This window comes from Passer montanus, unplaced genomic scaffold (genome assembly GCF_014805655.1).
Source record: "Passer montanus isolate IOZ18808 unplaced genomic scaffold, ASM1480565v1 scaffold167, whole genome shotgun sequence".
NCBI classification, from domain to species: domain Eukaryota; kingdom Metazoa; phylum Chordata; class Aves; order Passeriformes; family Passeridae; genus Passer; species Passer montanus.
The window spans coordinates 698052-720955 of NW_024363938.1; the positions used below are offsets into that span (position 1 = coordinate 698052).

The 22904-nt window shown below is 44.7% G+C and overlaps 3 protein-coding genes across 4 annotated transcripts; 2 read left to right on the plus strand and 1 right to left on the minus strand.

Moving 5' to 3' along the window:
* Window positions 1-83: 83 nt before the first annotated feature.
* On the plus strand, window positions 84-2701 carry DNAJC9 (DnaJ heat shock protein family (Hsp40) member C9). The gene is made up of 5 exons (XM_039703696.1): window positions 84-358; window positions 638-775; window positions 892-1146; window positions 1819-1902; window positions 2310-2701. The coding sequence occupies exons 1-5, from the start codon at window positions 179-181 to the stop codon at window positions 2439-2441; spliced, it is 789 nt and encodes a 262-aa protein (XP_039559630.1). The 5' UTR covers window positions 84-178; the 3' UTR covers window positions 2442-2701.
* Window positions 2702-3293: 592 nt separating this feature from the next.
* Window positions 3294-14987, minus strand: FAM149B1 (family with sequence similarity 149 member B1). Of its 2 annotated transcripts, XM_039703694.1 has the most exons (15): window positions 14908-14987; window positions 14198-14296; window positions 13949-14060; window positions 12899-13041; window positions 12424-12543; window positions 11683-11853; window positions 10597-10784; window positions 10207-10337; window positions 9599-9652; window positions 9059-9171; window positions 8203-8382; window positions 6517-6643; window positions 6062-6187; window positions 5474-5555; window positions 3294-4781 (listed from the first exon to the last, which is right to left on the minus strand). In XM_039703694.1, the coding sequence occupies exons 1-15, from the start codon at window positions 14940-14942 to the stop codon at window positions 4708-4710; spliced, it is 1755 nt and encodes a 584-aa protein (XP_039559628.1). In that variant the 5' UTR covers window positions 14943-14987; the 3' UTR covers window positions 3294-4707. The 2 variants fall into 2 exon arrangements, with proteins under 2 accessions (XP_039559628.1, XP_039559629.1); XM_039703695.1 differs by lacking the exon at window positions 9599-9652.
* A 95-nt stretch (window positions 14988-15082) lies between these two features.
* On the plus strand, window positions 15083-22223 carry ECD (ecdysoneless cell cycle regulator). The gene is made up of 10 exons (XM_039703727.1): window positions 15083-15330; window positions 15979-16174; window positions 17080-17208; window positions 17354-17479; window positions 18237-18322; window positions 19064-19170; window positions 19592-19769; window positions 20218-20285; window positions 20363-20583; window positions 21086-22223. The coding sequence occupies exons 1-10, from the start codon at window positions 15083-15085 to the stop codon at window positions 21296-21298; spliced, it is 1572 nt and encodes a 523-aa protein (XP_039559661.1). The 3' UTR covers window positions 21299-22223.
* The last annotated feature ends 681 nt before the right edge of the window (window positions 22224-22904 follow it).

Sequence of the window (22904 nt, forward strand, 5' to 3'; positions counted from 1 at the left end):
CCGCCCCTCAGCCTCCCCTCAGCATGGCGGTTCCTTCACCGCCTCCCCTCAGCACCAGCACCGCCCCTCAGCCTCCCTCGCGGGCTCTTCCCGCCCGGCGCAGCCGCGGAGCAGCAGCCCGGGCGCGGAGCGGGCGGGAAGGGCGCTGGGGCGTTGGTGGCGGTCCCGGCGGGGCGGGATGGCGCTGTCGCAGCAGTGCGAGGCCGCGTTCGGTACCGCGGACCTGTACGCTGTGCTGGGCGTGCGGCGCGGCGCGTCCGCGCAGGACATCCGCCGCGGCTACCACCGCGCCTCGCTGCGCCTGCACCCCGACCGCGTCCCGGCCGAGCAGAAGGAGGAGGCCACGCGCCGCTTCCAGGTGAGGAGAGAAGCGGCGAGAACGGGAGGGAGGGAAGGAGAGACACAGGGAGGGAAGGGGGCGGTGGCGGCCACGGGTGAGACCGACCCGCCACCCCATAAGGGACTGTCCTGACCCGCTGTCCCCCAAGTGACTGAAGCCCGGGCAGCCGACCCTGAGTGCCCGCCCCAGTGCCCAGCCCCGACCCTGAGTGCCCACCCCAGTGCCCACCCCAGTGCTCCCTGGGTGACTGACCCCCAAGTGAGCGCTCCCCAAGTGACATCCCGGCCGCCCCCGCAGATCCTGGGCAAGGTGTACGCCGTGCTGAGCGACGAGCAGCAGCGCGCAGTGTACGATGAGACGGGCACGGTGGACGAGGAGGCCGAGGCGCTGCAGGACGGGCGGGACTGGCTGGAGTATTGGCAGCTGCTGTTCAAGGTGAGAGCGGGGTGGGGCTGGGAGACAGAAGAACTTTTTGGGTTTCATGTGTTTTCCCTTAAATCTTCCTGGTGAGTAAGTCCTGTCACTCACAAAGCATCACCTCTTTGCTCCAGGTCACCGTGAAAGACATCGAGGAGTTCAAGAGTACCTACAAAAACTCGGAGGAAGAGCTGGCTGACGTGAAGGCAGCGTACCTGAATTTCAAGGGTGACATGGATCGGATCATGGAGTCTGTGCTGTGCGTGGACTACACGGACGAGCCCAGGATACGGGAGATGATCGAGCGAGCCATCGAGTCTGGGGAGGTCCCGTCCTACAAGGCTTTTGTAAAGGAGTCCAAGCAGAAGACTGTGTCCAGGAGAAAGCGGGTAGGTTGTAGCAATTAATTACCAGAACTTTTTTCCCTTGGCAGGAATAAGCGACGCTGTTTCCAAGATGTTTGTCGCAGGATTGCTGGGTTACACACCTTCCTGTTCACCCGTGGTCATCACCCCTCCAACCCAAATCATTGTGAAAGGCTTTTCTACTCCTTTATTTCCTTATCATACACAATGGCTTATTGCAGTTTAGCGTGTCCCTGCATGTATCTACAAAGCTGGGAGTTGCTGGAGTTAACAAAAACAAGCAAGCAGTGAAAACACTTTGGTTGGCTTCTGCCAGGTGTGAAACTGCTCTGGCCTAAATTGACCCTTATATACTTTTGGACATTTTGTAGAATGTTACATGCAAATCACAGTAACCTTCAAGTTATTGTAGTCTCTACCAAGACAAAAAAAATAAATGGGTGTGGGAACAGGGATGGGGACAAACATGACATTCAACACTGTGAAAGAGCAGAAAAACTTCCTGCTCTGCTAAATGGTGGAAGCAGAATGATTTTCCCTTGTTGGATCCCTTATCTGTGGCCAAACTTGGAAACCCTTTGCACTTCCCTGCAGCTATTTGTGCACAGATGCCCAAAAAGCATTTGGTAAGTCCTGTAAGACGTGGTCAGATAACATGCAAAATACTTCTTTAAAAAACCTTATTTGCTCTTTTAGGCAGAAAAAGAAGCTAAAGAGGCAAAAAAGACGATAGATGACCTGGGCCTTAGTGGAGAAAATGACTTGCAAGCGCTGATTAAAGTAAGGCTTCTTCTGTTTCTTGCAGATAATTTTGTTACTGGCTTATAATTGTCTTTTCCCTGAGCATCTTTGATTTTGGATCCTTGCATATCTTCTGAATTCCTGAGGTTAAAACCTGGCCTTAATGTTAATTATGTGCTTTAATTTAATTAGAATCAGAGCACAGTATGGATTTTATTACCTGTGTCTATTTAAAAATTTACAAGAGTTAAATATTTGGAGTACTTACACAATAATTTCTAGTTTTAGGTGGTTTCACAGGAGTTTTAATGATGATACTAACCTGCCTGTAGCTTGTGTTTGATATAGTCCAAGATTTTGTGTAGCTATCAAATTTCAACAGGATAAGCTGTTTGGGAAGTTCCAAAAGGTCTGAGTTTGGCTGGTGTTCTTTTCCCCCTCCCCAGCGCCGAGGCAAAGATCGAGAAAAGGAAATGGATAACTTCTTTGCCCATCTGGAAGCAAAGTATGGCAACAGTGCTAAGAAAGGAGGAAAGAAGACCTCAGCCAAGAAAAGAAAGGCAGAAGGAACAGACTGAAATAGCAGGTTCCACTTTGTATGGAAAGGTGGATTTGGGAGAATTTCGGGTGTTTTCCGGGCTCCTGTTTCGGACTGTGTGCATTGACTGGCTGTGAGTGGGAGGCTTGACACGGAATGCATGCTGAACAAGGAGCACAAGGCATTCCTGTGCTGCTGTCTCCAGCTCAACAGGTCTTTTTTCAGATATTCCTGTAGTTTTATAAAGATAGTTTGGAAAATTGATGGTTTAATAAACAAGAAGGTGGGGTTTTTTTCAGAGTTTTGCTTCCTCAGTTCTCAATATGTTTTCTAAATAAGCGATTTAAAACAAGCCAATTGTGTTGATTCTTCTGATTTCAGTCAAATAAGTCCTGCACACTCCCAGGGAGGATCATTTTTCAAAGGCATAGGAGTCTCAAGGTGAACACTGTGGGAGCTGGAGGCTCTCACAGCTTCAACAGCTCCTGGGGGGAAGCCAGAGGTAGATGGTTTCTCTGTTCCCTTTTACTTGTCTGCTCTGAAAAATAACCCTGATTCTGAGAAAGTAGAGAATATCACTGTGGTTTATAACACAGGGCTTGAAGATTACTTTTAGTACACAAAATAAATAGTCCAGGAGCAGTCCCTGGTGTCAGCCATCTGTACAAAACCCAGAAATGGCCTTAGGAGGCTACTGCATTTTTTAAACCCACTGACTCCTCTAGGCTGTGAAACACTAGATCATGTTAACAGAAGTCTGTTCAAGTTTATTTGTCTGCTTTTGCAACTCTTGTGCTACAGAAAATTCACTCGGTCCCTGAGGAATGGCACGGATACAAATGGGATGCTTATCTGCACTTTTCCTGACATAACTGACACACTGCACTGTGTTCCAGAAGAGAAATTGTATTTTGAAATGGCTTAGTGAGTAGAGGTCTCTGGTGAGCATCAGCTTCTCTCTGAAAACTCAAGATTGAGCTCAGAGCTGTTTGGTTTTTTTTTAACTTCTGGAAATGCAAAGGCAAGTTAACCCAGTTATATTTGCACAGTTCTCTGTTTTTGATTAAAGCACATTTGGATCAACTAGACTTGTGAGCTTCAGTATGGATGAAAAATTATTAGCTGGTCTGAGTGGGGAAATCAGGGAGCCATATCATAAAAAATACCAACAAGGGTTTTTTTTTTCTATTTTGAACTGTAATTTGAAGAATAAGAAAATACAGGAAAACAGTGCTCTTTAATTGGACTAGATTGGTTTTTGTGGAGCATTCTAACTTTGTTTAAATACAGCCAGTGGTTACCTCAGCTTGTTTTTATATTTCAGTCTGGCAGTTTCTCTTTGGGAGTAAGACCTTCAACTAACCATTTATTTTGAGAAGCCTGTTCTTCATGGTCTCATTTGTCTTATCTGGAACTACAAGGCCAACTCCAGCAAATGCCTCTGTTAGGTCTGTCACACAGGGCAGACCCAGCTCCTGCAAGCTCTGTTTCATCAGTGGCTTCTGGAGCTCTACCTTGGAGTGAAGAAATCTTGTGTAATTATAGGTATTTTTACAAAGGGAGACTGAGCTATTCTGTGAAATTACCATAAAATGTCTCACCAGGAAGATTTTGAGTACTGTCTGAAACTGCTTGTAGTAAGAAAGAAGTTTCTTTTTGCCTGTTCAACCTTTTTCAGTCACTGAGGAAGAGGTAAAAGGTTTTATTATAACTCAGGAAGAGGCAGTGCTGTGCTGCCCTTGGAGCTGCCAGTTCACCTGCTCTGCTGCCTTGGTTCCACACACCTGTGTTCATCCCTGCTGCAGCTACCACAGCATTCATCATTTGCCTAAGCTGAGTGCTTGCTTTTGCTAGTACAATATTGCTTTAAACATATTTAAACATATAAATACACTTTTTTTAGAAAACATAAATCACTAAGTCTGTGGAAGGCCGGGTTAACCTTCCTAAGGGAAAAATGAGCAGGTCCTGCAGTACCTGCCTGTAAGGACATGAACCTGTCACCAACCTCATGGAGAACAGCACAAGCACAGGCTGAGAGTGTTTGCTGGGTTTCCTAGGAGTTGGGCTTCACAGGGATGTATTCACCCTTCCACTGGAGCATCATTTCACTGGTAGGAAATGGAATGTTTAAGTGCACCCCTTCTAATCTTTGGCAGCTGCTGCTTAGATTTATATAAAAATAACTATCTGTAAGGAAGGGTGTTTGAAAACTCTGTGTAAACAACGTTGACCTTGCTGGGAAAGAGAGGTGGTTCATGACTCTCTGGAGAGGGGTGGATGGGTGGATGCTTCTCCATGGCACATCAGTGCCTCTGTTTGCTCTTTGTGCCTGATCCACTTCGGCCGTGGGCTTTCACAGAACCACGCGATGGAAGACCTGGCAAACAACAGATCATGGACAGCCTCAAGACTCTGGGAAGGAATTACAGCTAAGTATCAAATACATCTCTTCTAGCCTAAAACTAAAATGTCTTTTTACTCTAACACATGGCTATCTGCATTGTTTGTAAGTTCCAAAAAGGGCAAAGCTTGTGTTTGCTGAGTTGCTGCATTGCAGGGACCAACTGCATTCCTTGGTATTTCATTAAGTATTCAAGTCTACAAAGCTTTTCTGCTAATTTAAATTGTTTTGTCAATACAGCAGTCATAAAACTCATCTTGCTTTTTCTTTTTAGTGGAGGGGGGCAGATATTTATTTAATTTCAGTAGGAACCACTCCTTGCTTGTTTAAAAACAAGCTACTTCAGTTTTAGTGCCTTTGTTAACCTCAAGTTACTGTTTCTGTTTAAGCTGACAACTGCTTTGAAAACTTGGACACTGAGAGGCACCGGGGCTGATGACATTAAGCTTCCTTACTTGATTTAAATATTTGGTGGTAAGAAAAACAAAAAAAAACCCAACAAAATGCACCCAACTATACTCTGGAGTAGAGCAGGACATAGCAAGAATAACATCAATGGCAAATTAAAGACATGGATGGAACTTTGAAAAAGTGTAAATTACCTGTAGGAATGTCCCCCTGTAGGAAATGCATCTTGATCTTACTAAACCCTGTGACTATGAGCATACCTGAACTTGTGGATCCTCTCCTCGTCCAGGATTGATGACTGCAATCAGTAACAGTGCAAGAATGGCGGCGCTGGGAATGGGGCTGGAAAAACAGTCCAAGTTATTTCTGTTTCCATGAAAAAAATCAGCAAGATTATAATACAACTAAAAACTACTTAAACACGTGTATTTGGTAATGAGTTAGATGTTGTGAAGGTTTAAGGAAAGTTTTAAAGAAGGGTCAAATCAACTTTAGAAGTAGAAAATACACTTTTCTAACATTTAAATTATCACTGGGCCAGTTAGAGGCAGTCTTTCCATTTCAGGATATTGCACTGTTCCAAAGCAGAGTTTATAACTGCTGAGTCCAGGATGTTGAAATTGTACACAGAAACCAATCAAGCAGCTATTTACAAGCTCTACTGAAATTACAGCTTTCAAAGCTTAGACAAAAACACATTGTTAGATACAAGAAGGTACCAGTAGAGTAGGAGTTCCAATAAATTAAACTGAGAGTATTTGATACTGACACAGTATGGATTGATGTTAATTCTCAAAGCACCCTTTTCAGTAATTAAGGATGATCTGGTGTAATTAGCCATGCCTTACCGAGGATGTGGTGGTTGTGTTAGGCCTGGAGAAGGGATCAGGTAAGAACAGCTGTGCCTGCAGCTGCTGGCGGGTGTCTTCTTGTGTCATGACACTGTGAGCATGGCTCGAGCTCCCTTGAGGTTTCTGCAAGGAGAAGTAACAGAGTTATGTTTTTCTCTTAGTGCAGCAGTTCATTGAAAATAATTAACACAGGAATTAAAGCTAACTTTCAAAGTGAATAATTTTATACCTAGTTATGAGGAGGGAAACATTAAATTTGCATTAGTGACAACTAAGCAGGTAAGCGTGGGTGATGCTGTTGCTCAGAACTGATACAACATTTTTCTATTTGATAACCTATTTGACCTTCTGTCACAAAACAACAAATGGAACCTTTGGGCTGGGTAATTTGACCAGCGGTGATAACAACTTTAGGTTATCCAGTAATAAAATGAGATTGTTGTGCCTGTTACCGTTTGCCTGTGGGGTCCTGTGGTGCTCTCACGCTCTGCCACAGTGGTGGTGGCAATGGGTGGCAGGGGGTGATTTCTGTTTAGCAGCAGTGGGGAGGGTGAGGTCAGCTGCTCCTGTGCAGTCAGGCTGGAATGCACCAGGAAGAACAGGAAAAACACAGTTAATATGTTTGGCAGGTGGAAAGGTGTAATGCTATCAGCTTCTTTGGCCTTCTGGAGTTGACTTGGAGCTTGAAGCTTGGAAAAGCTTCAAACCATCTAAAAAAGACTTTCCTAGTGCTCTCCACTTACATTTTAAAATACATTTTGTCCTGGATTGTCAAGCAAATTATATTCTATTTGCCATCTGTAGGGAAGTTGTCTCCTGTTCATTGGGAAGTTTTCCTTATCTCTTCCTCAACCAATCCTCCCCCCAGGGGGACATCTGCTGATAACAGGCTATGGAATGTCACTGTGTGACTGATAAGAACTACAGCACCCCATTGGGAGATGTGAGCCCAGAGGGAGGAGCCAAGCATTCCTGCCTGGATATAATCTGGAGTTTCTGGAACAGCAGCACAGCTTCTCCACTGGATTTTCCCAGAGGAACAGCTGCCTCTTCCACTGGATCTTCAGAGGCAGACTACACCCTTCTACAGGATCCCTGCTCCAGCAGAACCACACCTGGCACTCCAGGAGGGCTGCAGCCACAATTCCAACGAGACTGTACCAATACCCTGACAACAGGGTGTCAGGCTGTGTTCTGACTCAGCCAGTGTTGTTTTGGTCTACTGCATTGTTTTTTTTATTTTTTATTTTCTTCCCTAATAAAGAACTGTTATTCCTGTTCCCATATCTTTGCCTCAGAGCCCCTTGATTTCAAATTTATAACAATTTGGAGCGGGGGGGGTTACATTTTTCCATTTCAGGGGAGGCTTCTGCTTTCCTTAGCAGACACCTGTCTTTCCAAACCTAGACACATTTTAATAAAGCAGAGATGTCAGTATTTCTTAGATTGACTGAAGCCTGAGGAAAGGGAACAGAAACGCAAAATACTGGAAGGAGAAACACCAGTTATGAAGGGACAAGGAATAAATCAACAGTATGTGACAAGGAGGCAACACACTGGATGAATTTGTATAGATAGATAACAAAACCAGAAGTAAACTACATCAATTTAGAACATGTGAAATAGACAGGTCTATCAAATCCTGCATTGTTTCCTGATACCCTGTGGTCCTCGTAAATGACTCCATTCAGTCAGGCCATTGTGCAGAATAAAATAAAGATATTCTAGATGTGATTGAGGGCTCACTAAGAGCCCTTTGATCAGTCAGATAACCTATTTGAACATCAACATCTTTATAGTCCAGTCTGGGTTAGGATAACAACGCGCAGTATGACCTCCAAAAACTGCAGACTTTTAAATTTACCTTGAAAACAGGCTGCAGAAAGAGACAGCCATGTCAAGGAAGAGATAGTGACATTCACTTTGCTTGCAGAGGACAGACTGAGATCTATTGCTCACGTGCAAAACTACCTGAATATGTGTGATTCACTGAATCACAGCTGGCAGCACTCTGAACACCAGCTTTAAGAACTCAGCTTTCCCAGGGGAGTTGTGCTTTAAGGGGCAGCCCCTGTTCCAGCCCAGGGCTGCTCTCTGACCCTGGAGCCCTGCAGGGAGAGGCTGTTTTGGGGACCTACAGGCGCCTGCAGACGTCGTCCCCGGAGCGTGGGGTGCCGATGGGATGCAGGGTCCGTGGAGGGGGGTTCCTCCTCCTGCTGCAGCGGGACAGGGACGAGGTGCTGAGCTCCAGGGAGCGATTTGGCCACGTCCGGGTAGAGAGGAGGGAACTGGAGCCCGGCCGTCTGTCATCCAGCTCCCTAACAACAACAGAAAGTTACAAGAACAAAAGGGAGATGGTCAGCATAACTGCTGCTACCAAAGTGCTCACCTACAGGTGACTTTAATCATAAAATACCTGGAATTTATGAAATTATGTGTGTTGATTTTTTATGTAACTTGTGGTAATCACATACCCTCTGAACAGAGACATAGCCCTCTCCCAGGATTTTCCTGAGAAGCTGTGAGAACGCTCAGAGAAAAGAATGAGAAACAATTCTTATCTTCACTTGCTGCACCTGTTGTTGTGCACATGTGGAATGTGTTTGTTTACCAAAGGGTGGTTTCTTAATTGAACACTAATGATAGTGTTTGGATTCAATGACCCATTAGATCTGTCTGTATAGCACTGTCTGAAAAGGATGATAAGTTTCTTAGTAATATAGTATAGTATAGTATAGTATAGTATAATAAAGCAACTAATCAGCTTTCTACAATCACGGAGTCAATACTCATAACTCCCTGATCAGGGGCTCACTACTATGACAGTAACTATATCAATTTTCACAGAGGACACATAAATAGTCAAGCAGGAAAATAACTAATAGCTAACTGCTTTCTCTGGCAGAGGAATTTATCTTACAAGGTTTTGGGCTGAATCCCTCTCATCGTGAGAGTGTTCTACTTTATTTACTACAGGTGATCTGTTGCTCTTACAGTGTTTTCTCCACTACAGGCAGGTTCCTTTGGTGTAACTGGATCCCATGGATCACCATCAAGCCATTCAGGTTATGCTGAGAACTACTACTTGACCCTTGAGAGAGACTTACCTGCAATTAAAATAAGTAAGTGAATTACTGTTTGGCAGAGACACACACACAAATATTTATAGACTTTGTACATCACTTTGGAGAAAAGTCATTAATTTCTTCCATGTCATCCAGATACATACTCAGTTATATTATTTCCCCAGCTGGGGGATCTTAGCATTTAATTTTTTTGGAATGATAGTGCTTAGAAAATGTACTAATACTTAATATTTTCCAACTGAGCAGCTCATTTGCTGATCCTCCAACAATGTCTATAATCAGCAGCTTTACGAAAATAATCTTCAGTGTATTCTTGACATTTTATGCCAAGAACAGATCTGCAAAATCCTTTTCTGAGATACAGACTGATCTGGGGAAAAAAACATCATATTCCACCCACCATAAGAAGAGCAAATAGGAAATAGCAGAGTTTAAATCCCATACATACTTGAGGTGTTTTTCTCCTTTTTTTGCTTTTGCGGCCACCTCTGGGTTTTGGGCACTACACACACAGTAAGGGGACACAAGGGATAGGGAGAGGGAAGAAATAAAGGAGAAAGAAATAAAAAAGAAATAAGAAGGAAAGAGCTGAATTAAAACGGAATAAACAGGTAACACTTTGGTGCTCACCACTCTAGAAGCAGATCATCTAAAGCAGATTATACAGTTAAATTCAGTCAGAGAAAAAAAATGGTTTATAACTGCAGATTTCTCCCTTCTTGCTGGATGAATTAACTATTATTGTGAGAATGGGATCCCACACACACACTCCTCAATCTCACCATTTAATTGAAACACGAAATTGTGGAAAGAACTACATCCTGAATCAACAGCCACCACAAGGCTGTCACACACAGATGTAAAATACAGTTTCAGGGAGGAAAGTAGGAATTAAAACTTCCAAATGAGTAACAACAGGACTAAAGTGTCAGAAAGGACAGCCAGCATTCACACTAAGTCCAAACCAGTTATTAACCTAAACACAGCCACTCTGCCTGCTGGGGTAACACTGTGATTCATCCCCACACAAAACAGCAGCTGGCTAAAAATCCTTACCAGATTTGATGCCACCGAGGGCATCTTTGTGTGTGGCACCCGAGGCAGCAGTGCTGGCAAAGGATCCAACTGCAAAGGGCTTCTGGCATCTGCTCGGAGCGTTTCCACTGTTATGATGTTTTTCTCATCATCTGTGCAAAGCAACAGAATTCCTGTCAATATTGGCATTGCCAGTCAAGGACAGTGCTATGAATCAAAATTTTCTTAGAGAGAGTCCCCTTGGATGACAAGCTCTGCTAAGTTTTTTGAAGATGTGTTTCACACTGTTAGCAAAATAACCTTTTTATTCCCACTGAACAGATCATTCCCAAATATATCACTCTCCCATGGCATCTTTGCAAAATTAGCTGAAATCCCCTTTTGAGCCCTCACCTTAACGTGAATCCTTACCAGAGGCTGACCCTTCCCAGTGCCTGCAGATCAATTCTTCCATGCAGACCAGGACTTCACTCCACACATCATCAAACACAAAGGTGAGCACGGAATCCTTCATGCAGGAATAGGGAGAGACAGGAGGAAACCCCAATTTCCGTCTGCCAGAGGACAGTCCCATTTTCCTCTCGTGCAACTCCTCCTCCCTGTAAAAATGTAAGTATTACCTGCACCAGAAACACATTATGTCCTATATTTATTTTCTGTTTTCCCACTGACCTCAGTGAGAAATGACTGACCCACCCTGGTCTCCCTATACAGAATGATTATAAATCATACTCCATAAACAAAAATTTACCCATGAGATCAAAGTCACGCCAAAAAAAATCAGAATTAGTTGTTACAGTGATATTTCTTCATCACATTGTTTGGCTCCATATCTAATGACAGGACAGAATCCTGAAAACAAGACAGTGATATTTTTTTGCTGCAGCAATGTCTCTCTAGTCGGCTAAAACCAAGAAAGATAATAGTTTTAATTTAATGGTCCATGAAGATAAGTGGCTTTAATTATTAAAACCAATTAAGTAGTCAGGAACTGACAACACCCTCCAGAGTCCTTACTCAGGCCATATGTTCGTAGTGTATGTATACTGTACTAAATAATGTAAAGGGGGTAAAAAGATAAAAATAGTGGTAATTGTTTCTTGACAAGCATAAAATCCACTCTAGTTCTTAAAACTACCACTGAAAAAAAATCCAAAAAGGTACAATTCCACCCAAAACAGAAGCAGCACACTGCTGTTGCATAACTAACAGCAGTGAATTTGACATAGTGTAAAAAATAAATGGTGTTTAAACACATATTATGAAATACACAGGCTATTAGTTATGATGGAATTAATTACTCAAACCAAGCACAAAAAATTCCTAAACATAATTTAGTGAAAGAAATTGTCCCAGGGAATAGGTTGGGAAAATTCCCAGTGCCCAGGCAACCTCAGGCCTTTGAAAGCTCTGTAGAGAAAAGATAAATAAATTCATCAAGTATGTGTAGCTTAACTGCAGGATTCCCAGAACACTGTTTTAACCTTCAATACTTACACATCTCTGTGGTCAAATGCCAAGTATTCCTCCACTATGCCTTCGGAGAGAATGACTTCCTCTTCCCCTTCACCGCTCTCTGAGGAACACAAGGTTGGAGCCTTGGAAGGGTTGGCCTTTTTGTGAGCAGGAGGAACAAAAAGAGGCATCTTCTTGCCCAAAACGCTAAATCTGGACAGGTGACAGTTTTCAGAAAGCAGAAACAAAGATAAGTTGTTATTCCACCTCAAATAACTGAGAGACAAGCATAGTTGTTAAGGGCAAGCAGTAGCAAGGCCAAAAAAATTATTCATTACACTAACAACTTCTGGTTTGGATACCTTTTAATTCTTGCTAAAGAACCTGAAACTTCAGGGAAAAAATATCCAAAGCCGATTAGAAAGCATTGTGAAACATTCAATAACAAAAGCAGCACTAACATCGTGCTTTGTATTTTTTATAGCATAGGCAAGTCCAACTGATGATTAATAACAAAACCAGCTACAGTACACACATGTTCCTAAGAAATCAGCAGCAGCAAAGACATTTCTGTTCACTGGCCAGTTCACTGTAGTCAGGAAAAGCACAGCTATGTGTTCTTGCTATTCTAAGTGTACTCAATTCAGTTAAAAAGAGGAAAAAAAAAAAAAGAGTGTGCTGTGTTCAAAACTCAGCCTAACAGGAAGACTTCACACTCTAAGAAGCAGATAACAAACCTGCCTTCCCACCTTGGCATGATCCAGGCTCACTGCTGGTACTTACTCATCAGAATCCTTTTCCTGTGGTGAACTTACATCGGAGGGAGCCAAACTGCCCGAGGGGGAACTCGAGTACCATCCATACCCTTCATCTGTGGGGGCCACCAGCTGCTTCCCCACCACCCTGCCACGGCAAAAGCAAAGGAGAAACACAGCAGAAAACCTTGGCAGTGCAGTTACTGAAGTGTGTAAGCTCAGCAGCAAATCCTAGAAGTTCCCCTGGGAAGCTGTGCAGTTTCCCTGGTGACACTTTCAGTTTTCTAAGAGAATTTTGCTCTGTCAAGGCCAAGTCAGTCACAGATAGCCACAAATCTCTGTCAAAGAGCCACATGTGAGGTACGAGGATGTTTATTAATGACAGGCAGGCACATCACCAGAGTGATCATTTTATCTCTAGCTACTGCATAACTGCACAAACCCAGCCTGCAGGCTGTGTTCCTTGTAGGGAAGGTAGCAGCATCAGCCCATTAATAAAATACCTGAGATGAGGAAAGCTGGAGGACCACTGGTGGCATTCTTCCCGCAGTCCCTCAACATGAACGGTCTCCTTCTGCTCATACAGAAGCTCATCAATTTGTCTGAACATCTGCTGAACTTGTTGTGTGGCAGCTTTGTCAAATTCCTGGAGGGGAAAGAAAATACTTGGGGAATAGCATTTGCAGGGGTTTCTTAATTGATCTTTTGAAATATAATTAGAAAACACAGTAATTTGTTTGGACTTCAGAAAAAGATTTTCACTTTAAATTATTTTCTCCCAGAGATGATGCAGCCTGCTCTTAAGATGGATGGCAGCCACATAAAAAGCTTACATTGACACAGCAGAAAAAACTATTAAAACATTTTGAAATATCCATATTATTATATTAAGCTACAAGACTTAAAGGAATCAGAACAGGAAGGATAAAAGTCAGTGATATTTTAATGCAGTGGAGGATTTCTTGCTCTCAGTGTCCACAGACAGCAACAACACTAAAAGCAATGCAGGCTGGTGGGAAACACTGAACCCAAGGGATGTTCAGGCTCTTTGTTACATGTGATAGAAAATGGGGTCAGTTCTGGGGTCATTTAAATCTAAACAGCTCCATCTCACCTCCCAGAAGGCAACAACACACTCGACTTTGGTGGAAGGAGAATAAATCAAACATGTCTAAATGAGAATAATGTCTTAGCAGCTTCCCATATTTTGAGAAATATGAAAGGATGCAGAAGTTTGATAAACACACACCAAGTGTCTGAAAGTCATCCAGCCATGGCTGGGGTTCCACAATAACAGCATTTATAGATACACTCGGGCACTAAATGACTTGAATTTTCAAATTTTTTGGTGGAAATAGAGAATATTAACAGAATAGTATGAGTCTAATGTGTTTTGAACTGAAAGATGGAAAGGAGTAAAAAAGATGCTTTTCTGTAACCACTGTCATGATTTTTTGTCAGATCCAGTAATTTTTTTTCTGAGATGTCTTTGCAGAGGTATTTCAAATGTCTTTCTGTGCTCGATTTGGCTTGGAGGATTATGTTCTACTCACATCATAGCCCCAAGAGAAGACTGAGCTGTCTTCTGTGGAGGTGTCAGCACAGCCCTGACTGGCAGTCCGTGCATCCCCACGATCATCCGATCCCTTACGGATTCCCGACTCCCTGAAACGCGCACGTCGAGCCACAACCAAAAACAGAAAGAAAGCAAATCAGCCCACAATGAACAATGGCAGATCGAGTGTGTCAGTAAACAAAGCCTGGCTGTACCAGAACAGCTGGATCAGACGTGTCACAAGTACCTGGAGGTCTGGGCGAGGTTTCCAGCCGTGGCTGAGCACACCTGAGCCCCTGGCTCTGGCGGTGGGTGATGCCTCAGGGCATGTTTTGGGAGTCCTTGTCTGAAAAAACAGAAGTGCAGCTTGGCAAAACTTACAAGAATAAACATTTGCAGAGTTCCCAGTCAGTTTTATAGGCTTTTCCTTCCTGCTTCTCTCTGTGCACACATTTATTACGATTACAAAGGTAATTCTTGTCGCCAAAACTCTAGGTTTAAGGTGTCAAAACTAACTCTAGGATAAATATGGACTTAAAGGTCATGGCTTCAAAATCAGTTAAACTTAACCTTAAGATGCTGTGAATTGGGCTACAGCTCCCTAAAAGCAGAGACAACGCCATTATCCCTGTAGATTAAGTCCATTAAATTAAATTAAATAGAACAAGAGTAAACGAGCCGAGTAAGTCAGAACGGGTCCAACTCCTGGGTCAGGGGAAAAAAGCCAATTACAGGGATTTAATCGCGTTCTGTCGCACCGGGACCGGCGCTCAGGGATGCCGGGAATGCCGGGAACCATCTCCCGCCGGGGACAGGGGGTGACCGGGCCGTCACGGGCCCTGCTCGGTGCTGGGGGCAGCGCGGGCGGCGGGCCCGGGCGCGGGGCCGGGGGGATCGCGACCGGGACCGCGCTGGGCTCGGGGCCGCACCGGGCACCGGGGAGCGGCAGCCACTCACGCCTGCACCGGTTTCCGCGCGTATCGCGATATCATCCTCAGCGCCGCCGCCCCGCCGCCGCCATCGCGCCGCTCCTCCCCGGGGCGCTGCTGGGGCCGGCGCTGCCCGAGGGCGCGGTGCGCTACCGCCTGTTCGCGGCGGCGGCGGCGGGCCCGGGCGGCGAGTTTGTGTATAAATGCAATTTTCCGTGGCTCTGTGTGTGACTGCTCTTCCCCTGTGTGACGAGAGCATTCCTGCCTGCCAGGTGTTCTTCTACAAAGGAGAGCTGCACATCATTCCGCCGCGGGAGCCCTCGGAGCAGGGCTGGGCCCTCTCTGCTGCCTGCCCCACAGTGCCGCAGGCGCTGGCTCTGCTCTCCAGCTGCCCCGAGGAGCTCCTGGCTGCAGAGCCCATCAGAGCTGCGCTGGACAAACGCCTCCATGGGTACGTGGGGCTGCCTTCGGGCCTCTGCAGCGCTGGGCTTTGGTTCTGTGCTCCCTGGGCTTCAGACATTTCCCCAGCAGATGGGTAAAGTTGGTTCCTTTTCAGAAACCAGCAGCTGGAGGTTTTCCTGTGGCACTCTTGGAAAGAGGGGGAGCAGTGTGCTGTAGGCTGTGATCTGGGCATCTGAAACTGGTTCACTGCTGTAATTCCACCCCAACAATGACAAGGGTCACTCTTCCTTCACATCCTCCTTAGACTGAAAAATCTGAAAGTTCCGTGATCTTTTCGGGGCCTTGTGCACAAGGAAAAAGAGGATTTGACCTAAAATGCAGAACCACTAGAAATGTCAGAGCTTCAGCTTGTCACAGCTGTGTTCAGCCCAGTTCTTTCTTTTTTGCAAGGATTTGACAGCAAGTATGGCAAAGAATACTGCATAGCTGGATGTGTTGGTTAAGTCCACAGGCACTGTGGGGGATTCAGTTTTATGAGCCATGTGCACTTCTATAAATATGTCTTATAGAAACAGACATTCCAGGCCGAGTTTTAACTCCAGAGTAATCTTCTGACCCATGATAAATACTAAAGGGAAAGGGGCCTCATGATGCAGAAGCAGTGGTTGAACTTGCAGTGCCCTTCCCGCACGTTCAGGTATCCCGAGAAGATCCAGGCCTCGCTGCACCGAGCCCGCTGCTTCCTCCCGGCCGGGATCGCGGCCGTGCTGAGGCTGCGCCCGTCCCTGGTGGCTGCGGCAGTCCAGGCCTTCTACCTGCGGGATCCGGGCGACCTGAGGGCCTGCCGGCGCCCTTTCAGAACCTTCCCTGCCGAGCAGCGAGTGATGGCCCTGGTAAGTGCTCTCAGAGCCTCTGATGGCCCTGCTCTGTGCTCCTCTAAAGCCTGTGATGGCCTGGTAAGTGCTCTCTGAAGCCTTGTCACTTCGTTCCCTTCTGTCACTGACAGGGGTTCCGTGGCCAATGGTATAAACACAGAGATTTAACTTAAAACTGCGACTTTCCTGTCGGGTTTTTTTCCCCTTCTGGCTGCAGGGATGAATTTCCAGGTCATTACACTCATAGCTGCTCTGGGTCGATGTGGCTGGACTTCCAGGGGGGTGAACATGAGAGAATTGTTCTGAAACCAGAGGTTGTGATAACAGTTCCTCTGCTGAAGTGCCTGCTGAGTAAATTGATCTCCGTGTGTGATCAGAGCAGTTTGACAGCCGTGCCAGCCAATGGGAGGAGTTGCTCCAAACCACTGGTTCACTGCCAGGCTTTTCACCTCAGCTGTGCTCTCACAGCTCTGTGAAAGCTTTTAGGAAGTGTTTTATGAGCACTGTCCAAGCACTGCTGTATCTGATGCATTCTGTTATAGAGTTGTACTACTAGACTCCTGAAAAGAAGTTTTAGAGTCAAATTTTGGACATGGAAACTGTTACTGAAATCTTTTAATCAAATTTCATTTTAATTGAAAATACACCTTGTTAATGTGAATACAAAATACTGAGGATTTTTCCTCATGTATTTAGACTGACAAAAGTTCATATTTACTTGGGGATTTCAGTTTGGGACATACTCTGTGAAGCCTGAAAAGCAATTAATCAGAAAAATCTTAAGACATATTTTGGATGCAGTCTCAGGTACTGCCTGTAATTTGGTGCCTTCAAGCACGCTCTGGTGAGCCTGGGGGCAGTTTGGTGCCTGTCCCCAGCACAGTGAGCTGCAGGAGTGTTTGTTTCTGCTCTGGCTGTTTCAGGTGACTTTCACTCGGTGTTTGTACGCTCAGCTGGTGCAGCAGCAGTTTGTTCCAGACAGACGAAGTGGATACACCCTGCCCGCCCCCTCTCATCCTCAGTACAGAGCCTACGAGCTGGGCATGAAGCTGGTAATGATCTTGGTGCATTTTGGGCTTGGTTCATGTATGTGCAGGGAAGGAGTCGTTGTCTGGAAGTTGCCTGCTTGTCCAGAAAAATGGGAGCAAAGTTGATCACACCTTGAGAACCTCTTGTTGTTGCACCTTTTATCTGCAGGCTCATGGCTTTGAAATTTTGTGCTCCAAGAGCAGTAAAGTAGCTCCTGATGCCAAGAGAAACGTGGTAAGCGGTCCTCTGTGGGAGAGATTCCTCAGGAGCTTGAAGGAGAAGGATTATTTCAAGGTGAAGCAGTGTGTCTGTGGCTTTTAAACATGCCAGGGAAAATACATTTTAACCCTTGAACTTGTGTGAGGAGTTGCTTTGGGGCCAGAGCTTGAATCCTCATCTGTGTAAAATGAATTAATGTCTTTAAAGGGGATATGTGCAGTTTGTTCCCCTTTGAAAGTAATTTATTTTGGAAATTAACAAGGAAAAAGCAAGATGTGGGGATTGATTCATTCATCTAAAGCAAGGGGAGAAATACACTTGAATGAAGAACACCACCATATGTGATTGTGTGAGGTGTAACTGATTTCACTGGTTTACATTTGATTTCCACCCCTCTAGAGTTAAATATTCTTCAAGATCCATACGTAACACCATAGACCTATCTGGGCCCATGCAGGTGTAATTTTTATGTGTGTGTGGTTTTTTTGACTTCAGGGGGTTTTGGTGAAGTTTTGTGGGGTTTTTTTTAAAGATGCCTTTGACTACTTCTTTGAAGTTAATAAACTGGACATAAATTGAGTACTTATTTTAAGGTTAAAAAATTGGAGACACCTTTATTGAGATTCTTAGGTTAAGATACTTTAATGTACTTCAAATACAGGGATGCCCCATTGCTGTATTAAATTCCAGGTGTGCACGGCAAAGAGGTTTTAGTTGTTTTGGTTCTCTCAGCATTTCTGTGTGACCAACAGCCATCCTTAGGAAGCCTGCCTGTGAGGAGGAAGGGGAGGGAGAATTGTTTGGGTTCATGCCTGTGACTTGCATTAAACAGGGAGAAATGGAAGGATCAGCCAAGTACCTGGAACTGTTGCACATGGCAGAAGATCACTTCCAGCAATCTGTTGCTGTGCCAGAAAGGTGAGAGCTACTTGAAATCCATGAGTGTCACATCCCCTACAAATCCTTTAAGGGACCTTTGAAATCCCCGTTACAAACACCTGAACCCTTTTCTCCATGGTACATTCACCATGGGAGCTGTGGCCAGGACATGCAAGTACTAATTCCTCTGGAATACTCCACTGGGAGAAGTTGTGGCTGGAGTAACTCTTTATCTTGGTTTTGGGAAATGCTGAGCTCTTCCAAGTGGATTCCAAATGGCGATTGCAAAACAATTTTTGCTTGGTTGACTGTAGGAAATGTAGAAAAGTTTAATTGAAAAGCAGTCCCTGTGAATAATGAATACAGAGTAATCTGTCTCCTTTGCTCAAGGAGCTGGCTGTAGATTTCTCTGGAAGATCAAATCCAAAAAATAAATCACTGCAAAAATACCTGAGGCTTTGCCAGCTCGTAATATCTTGACTGTTAGTTTTTTGAGTTTCCAGTCTGTGCTGTTTGGGATCTGGCAGTCTTAATATTTACCAAGGCAAATTAAATGTAAAGAAAAAGAGCCATGAGCAATGGGCTTTGGAGCCATCAGGTGGGAATTGCAGGGACTGACTGTGTCCTGTTTTGACCAGTACTTTGGTACTTCCCCCAGGTTCATTTCCCTTTTTGATGTGTTTGCACAGAAGGAAAAATGAAGAATTCAAGTGAAAACCTGAATGCAGAGCATGTGATCCCATTGAATGCATTTCAGTAAATTGACTTCTTTTATTCTAGCTCTGATGAAGTGAACCCAGGTGATGAAATCCTGACGCTACTACAGACAACACCCATTGATCTGAAGGAATTTGAGAGAGAAGCAGCTTGTCTTCCTGCAGAGGATGGTGAGCTGGATGGGGAATTATTCCTATTACAGATGATTATTTGTGGGGGTAGAGGAGCAATGCTTTCAGCTGTGAAGGGAGAGCAAATCCAGCGTTCCTTAAGACTAAATACTGGATTGGCTCTCCCAATTTAGAGTGAGCCTTTCTTCCTCCACTTAGTGGCCAAAGGCTTCTCAGTGATTAGAATGGTCTCCCTTAGTCTGAGCTCTGCAAAGCAGAGTTTTAAAGTAGTGAAAAGAAATCTCCACTTGGTTCTTCTCAGCCTCTCTCTGCCTTATGCTGTGTGTGACCCAAGACCAGCACAAAATCTCAAGTGCAGAACTGAGCTGCAGGATGGTGGCAGTCCTCTCAGGCAGCTGGTTTGGGCCCTGGGGGCCAGCAGGCTTGTGCAGAATAACAGATTTGCTCTGTGTTCTTTCAGATGACAGCTGGCTGGATATTACACCAGATGCTCTGGATCAGATGCTGAAGGAGACAAGAAATGAGTCCCTTCCTTCCACAAATGAGGAAGAGCAAAACTACGACTTGGAAACAGTTGCTGAGAGCATGAAGGCTTTTGTGTCCAAAGTCTCCACGCATGAAGGAGCAGAAATGCCATGGTAGTAGCACTTGGAGTTTGGGTCTGGTGTAGAATGTTGCACTCTGCTGCAGCCCTGGGGTTGATTCTGGGATGCAGAGAATCAGAGTTTGAAGGTGCTGTGCTGAGCAGGGCCTGAAGCAGAGCCAGGGCAGTGAACATGTACTTGCTGTAAATCAGCCTGGGACCACTCTGACACTGGTGCAGGTCCAAGTGCTGCCAGCTGAGCTGCTCTCTGGCACTCACTCTGATTTTGTGGTCTTCAGAATTTTTCTCTTTTTGCCAACAATTCTTCCACTCAGTGTTTCATGTTTAATCCATACAGGCTTCAGATTTCTGAGGACTTCTAAGTTCAAATTCCCAAACTTGAATCCTGCCTTGAGAGAAACCAATATGGCTTGTGCCTGTGTCAGGTTTATGCAACCATTAAATCTTTATTCTCTTTAATTTTTTTTTTAAATTTATTTCAGGTCATCTGATGAATCCCATGTTACCTTTGACGTGGATTCTTTTACAAAAGCCCTGGACAGAATTTTAGGTGAGATTGTCTCTTTATTTGAACTAAATCCCTGCACTGATTTCTTTGCTGCTGTACTGACACAAAATAATGTCCAGGGGCAGACTCGGAGGAGCTGGATTCTGATGATGTGGATGAAGAGGAGGAGTTTGGTTTCTCAGATGAGGATGATGAAGCCCTGGATGCTGGGAACCAAAGGCAGGAGCAGAAGGTGTCTCCTGAGGAGCTCGTGGGCAGTCTCAAGGCGTACATGAAGGAGATGGACCGTGAGCTGGCACAGACCAACGTAGGGAAAAGTTTCACCAGCCACAAGAGAGGGGTGAGTGTGCCTTGAGCTCGGATTGCAGCAGTCATTTCCAAGCAGGAAAGGTGCTGCAAGTGGCCATTCTGAGTAATGGGATCAGAACCTTCCCATTGTGTGGACCTGCACCACGATACCTTTGATTTCAAGCTAAAGCCTCCCTAAGCTTTGAATTTGCCCATCTTTTCCAAGGCTTAGTTCCATTTCCCTGGTTTCAGTAGTGGGGCAAGCAGCTGCAGCTTCACTTTGAGTTCCTGTAGTAGTTTTCTCCCATGGGAGGCTGAGCCAGGACTCGGCAACACTTTCAGTCCTTCTCTTGGAACTTGATCTGGGTAATGGTCAGTGGTGATTTTTAGCTGGTGTGAGCGTTTGGTGGCTGAATTCCTGTCTGTCAAGACTCAGGAGTGTACTGGAATTGTTAGCTGCAGAATTGTTGTTTCTTTTCTCCCGTGGTTTGCCTTTTTTTCCCTTAAATCTGCTCATGCACTTTGATAAACCTTTCTCTCTGTACGCACTGCAGGCAAGTTCTGTTGGAGCAGCCACATCTGAGAGTGCTGGCCCTGATTCTGGAGCTGAGGCTGCTGAGCTGGCACCCGTGGATGTGGACATGAACCTGGTGGCAAACCTGCTCGAGTCCTACAGTGCCCAGGCTGGCCTGGCAGGACCCACCTCGAACATTTTACAGAGCCTGGGGGTGAATTTACCTGAGAACACAGAGCTCCCTGGCAGCTGAGCACACAGGGAGAGCCTTTGGACAAGACCTGGCTGCTGGGGAGATGAAGCACACACAGAAGAGCTGGATGTGGAAGAAGAGGCCAAAGGTTTTAATTTGGAGCATTCTGTTCATTATTTGTCACTTCAGCAGAGTGAATTGACCTGAAAAAGTTTTCTGTTTGGACACAGTCTTGGATGGAAATGAGATTTTCCCAGTGCTGACACAATTTCAGAAAATTGAAAAATTATGTTGAGTGAATGACTCAAATGAGGTTTTCTTTTATTCCAAAATCTCTCTTCCATATTTCCAATCCGTGATCCACTTTACCACATTTCTATAATGTCCTTTTATCCATTGCTAAGTGGGTTCAATATCTGGAAGCAGTTCTTGTTCTGAAAATGCTGCTGCCTTCAGGGATTTGCAGGAAGAGTCTCAGGGATTTGGGACTGCTGGTGAAATGTTGGGCAGACATTTAATCCTTCCCCAGAGCAGGATGCTGCATTGTAAGAACTTCTGACAATTCTGTAAGAGACTGTTCCTTATTAAGCACAAGGATTTGAAGAGTCGTTGGATCAAATGTGTCAATATTGGCCAGAAGTATTTTTAAAATTTATTTCAGTAAAAACAGAAACACAACTTGATTACTGATTTTTTTTGGAAGGTATGCATAACTTCCTAAGTGTGTTATCAGTTCTTGGACTGAAAGCATTTTCGGAATTGTTCATTTTCTCAATGAATTCCATTATTGCTGAATCTTGGTGTCATGCCAGCAGTAGCTGTATGTGAGCCCAGGCTGAACAGTTTTGGGGTTTTTTTTCAGTGGAAATGTGCCTGGAAGGCATGCATCACGTTGCTTTCCCGTGGAATGAAAAATCTATTTCAAATATGACAACTTCAGGTTCATAAGATAAATCTGAAATAAAATACACAGAAATTCTTGATATACAGACACCAACAGTGCAGTCCTGCTGGGTCCAAATCAGCTTCTTAATTTCTCTTTATTTCTTTTTCATTCAGCAATTAATCAGTTGTCCTCCACTGATGTTGTGTCATTTACTTTGTCAGCAGTTCAGGGAGAGCACTGGCAGGTTGGACAGGGATTAGAGATGGACAGCAAGAGCTGGGAATTTCTAAACAAGGTTCTGCTAAATTTCAAGGAATTTGGAGTGCTGAGAGGTGAGAGATTCAGACAAATCTGTGATGGAAAAATGGGGTTAAAAAAAACAGAGGTGTTTTAATTCAGACAAGGATAATGAGCAGTTAGTGGTAGAAAACAGAGGTACTTGAACCTTGGAAAGGGTTTGTGTTTGGCCAGGGAAGGTAATTTACACTGAAAACACATAAAATTCTCACTGATGAGTAGTTAGATCCACTTTAGATACGATACTTTAAAACCTGATTGAGTTGAAGAACATGATCCCATTTAACTGCTGTGTGACCTGTGCTGTACAAAAGGTCCAAACAGATGGAGGGACTCCCTTAGTGAATGAGGAGAACTCCTAAGCTGAGGTTCAGAACAAAGCTGCTCTTTTGCAAACACTCCAGCTGATGTTGCTGCTTGGATAATCTGACTTTTCCATCAGTGGGGCTGGGATTTCTCTGGGGCTGTGCTCATCCCAACTAT

Excerpts from the sequence above, each read along its gene's own strand:
- DNAJC9 (XM_039703696.1), top strand. The coding sequence starts at position 179 with ATGGCGCTGTCGCAGCAGTGCGAGGCCGCGTTCGGTACCGCGGACCTG. Across the intron at positions 776-891 it reads ATTGGCAGCTGCTGTTCAAG|GTCACCGTGAAAGACATCGA; the intron begins GTGAGAGCGGGG and ends TCTTTGCTCCAG. Across the intron at positions 1,903-2,309 it reads ACTTGCAAGCGCTGATTAAA|CGCCGAGGCAAAGATCGAGA; the intron begins GTAAGGCTTCTT and ends CCCCCTCCCCAG.
- ECD (XM_039703727.1), top strand. The coding sequence starts at position 15,083 with ATGCAATTTTCCGTGGCTCTGTGTGTGACTGCTCTTCCCCTGTGTGAC. Across the intron at positions 19,171-19,591 it reads TTGTCTTCCTGCAGAGGATG|ATGACAGCTGGCTGGATATT; the intron begins GTGAGCTGGATG and ends GTGTTCTTTCAG. Across the intron at positions 20,584-21,085 it reads TCACCAGCCACAAGAGAGGG|GCAAGTTCTGTTGGAGCAGC; the intron begins GTGAGTGTGCCT and ends TACGCACTGCAG.
- FAM149B1 (XM_039703694.1), bottom strand. The coding sequence starts at position 14,942 with ATGATATCGCGATACGCGCGGAAACCGGTGCAGGC. Across the intron at positions 10,785-11,682 it reads GCATTTGACCACAGAGATGT|GGAGGAGGAGTTGCACGAGA; the intron begins GTAAGTATTGAA and ends ACATTTTTACAG. Across the intron at positions 9,172-9,598 it reads AAAGGAGAAAAACACCTCAA|GTAAGTCTCTCTCAAGGGTC; the intron begins GTATGTATGGGA and ends TTTTAATTGCAG.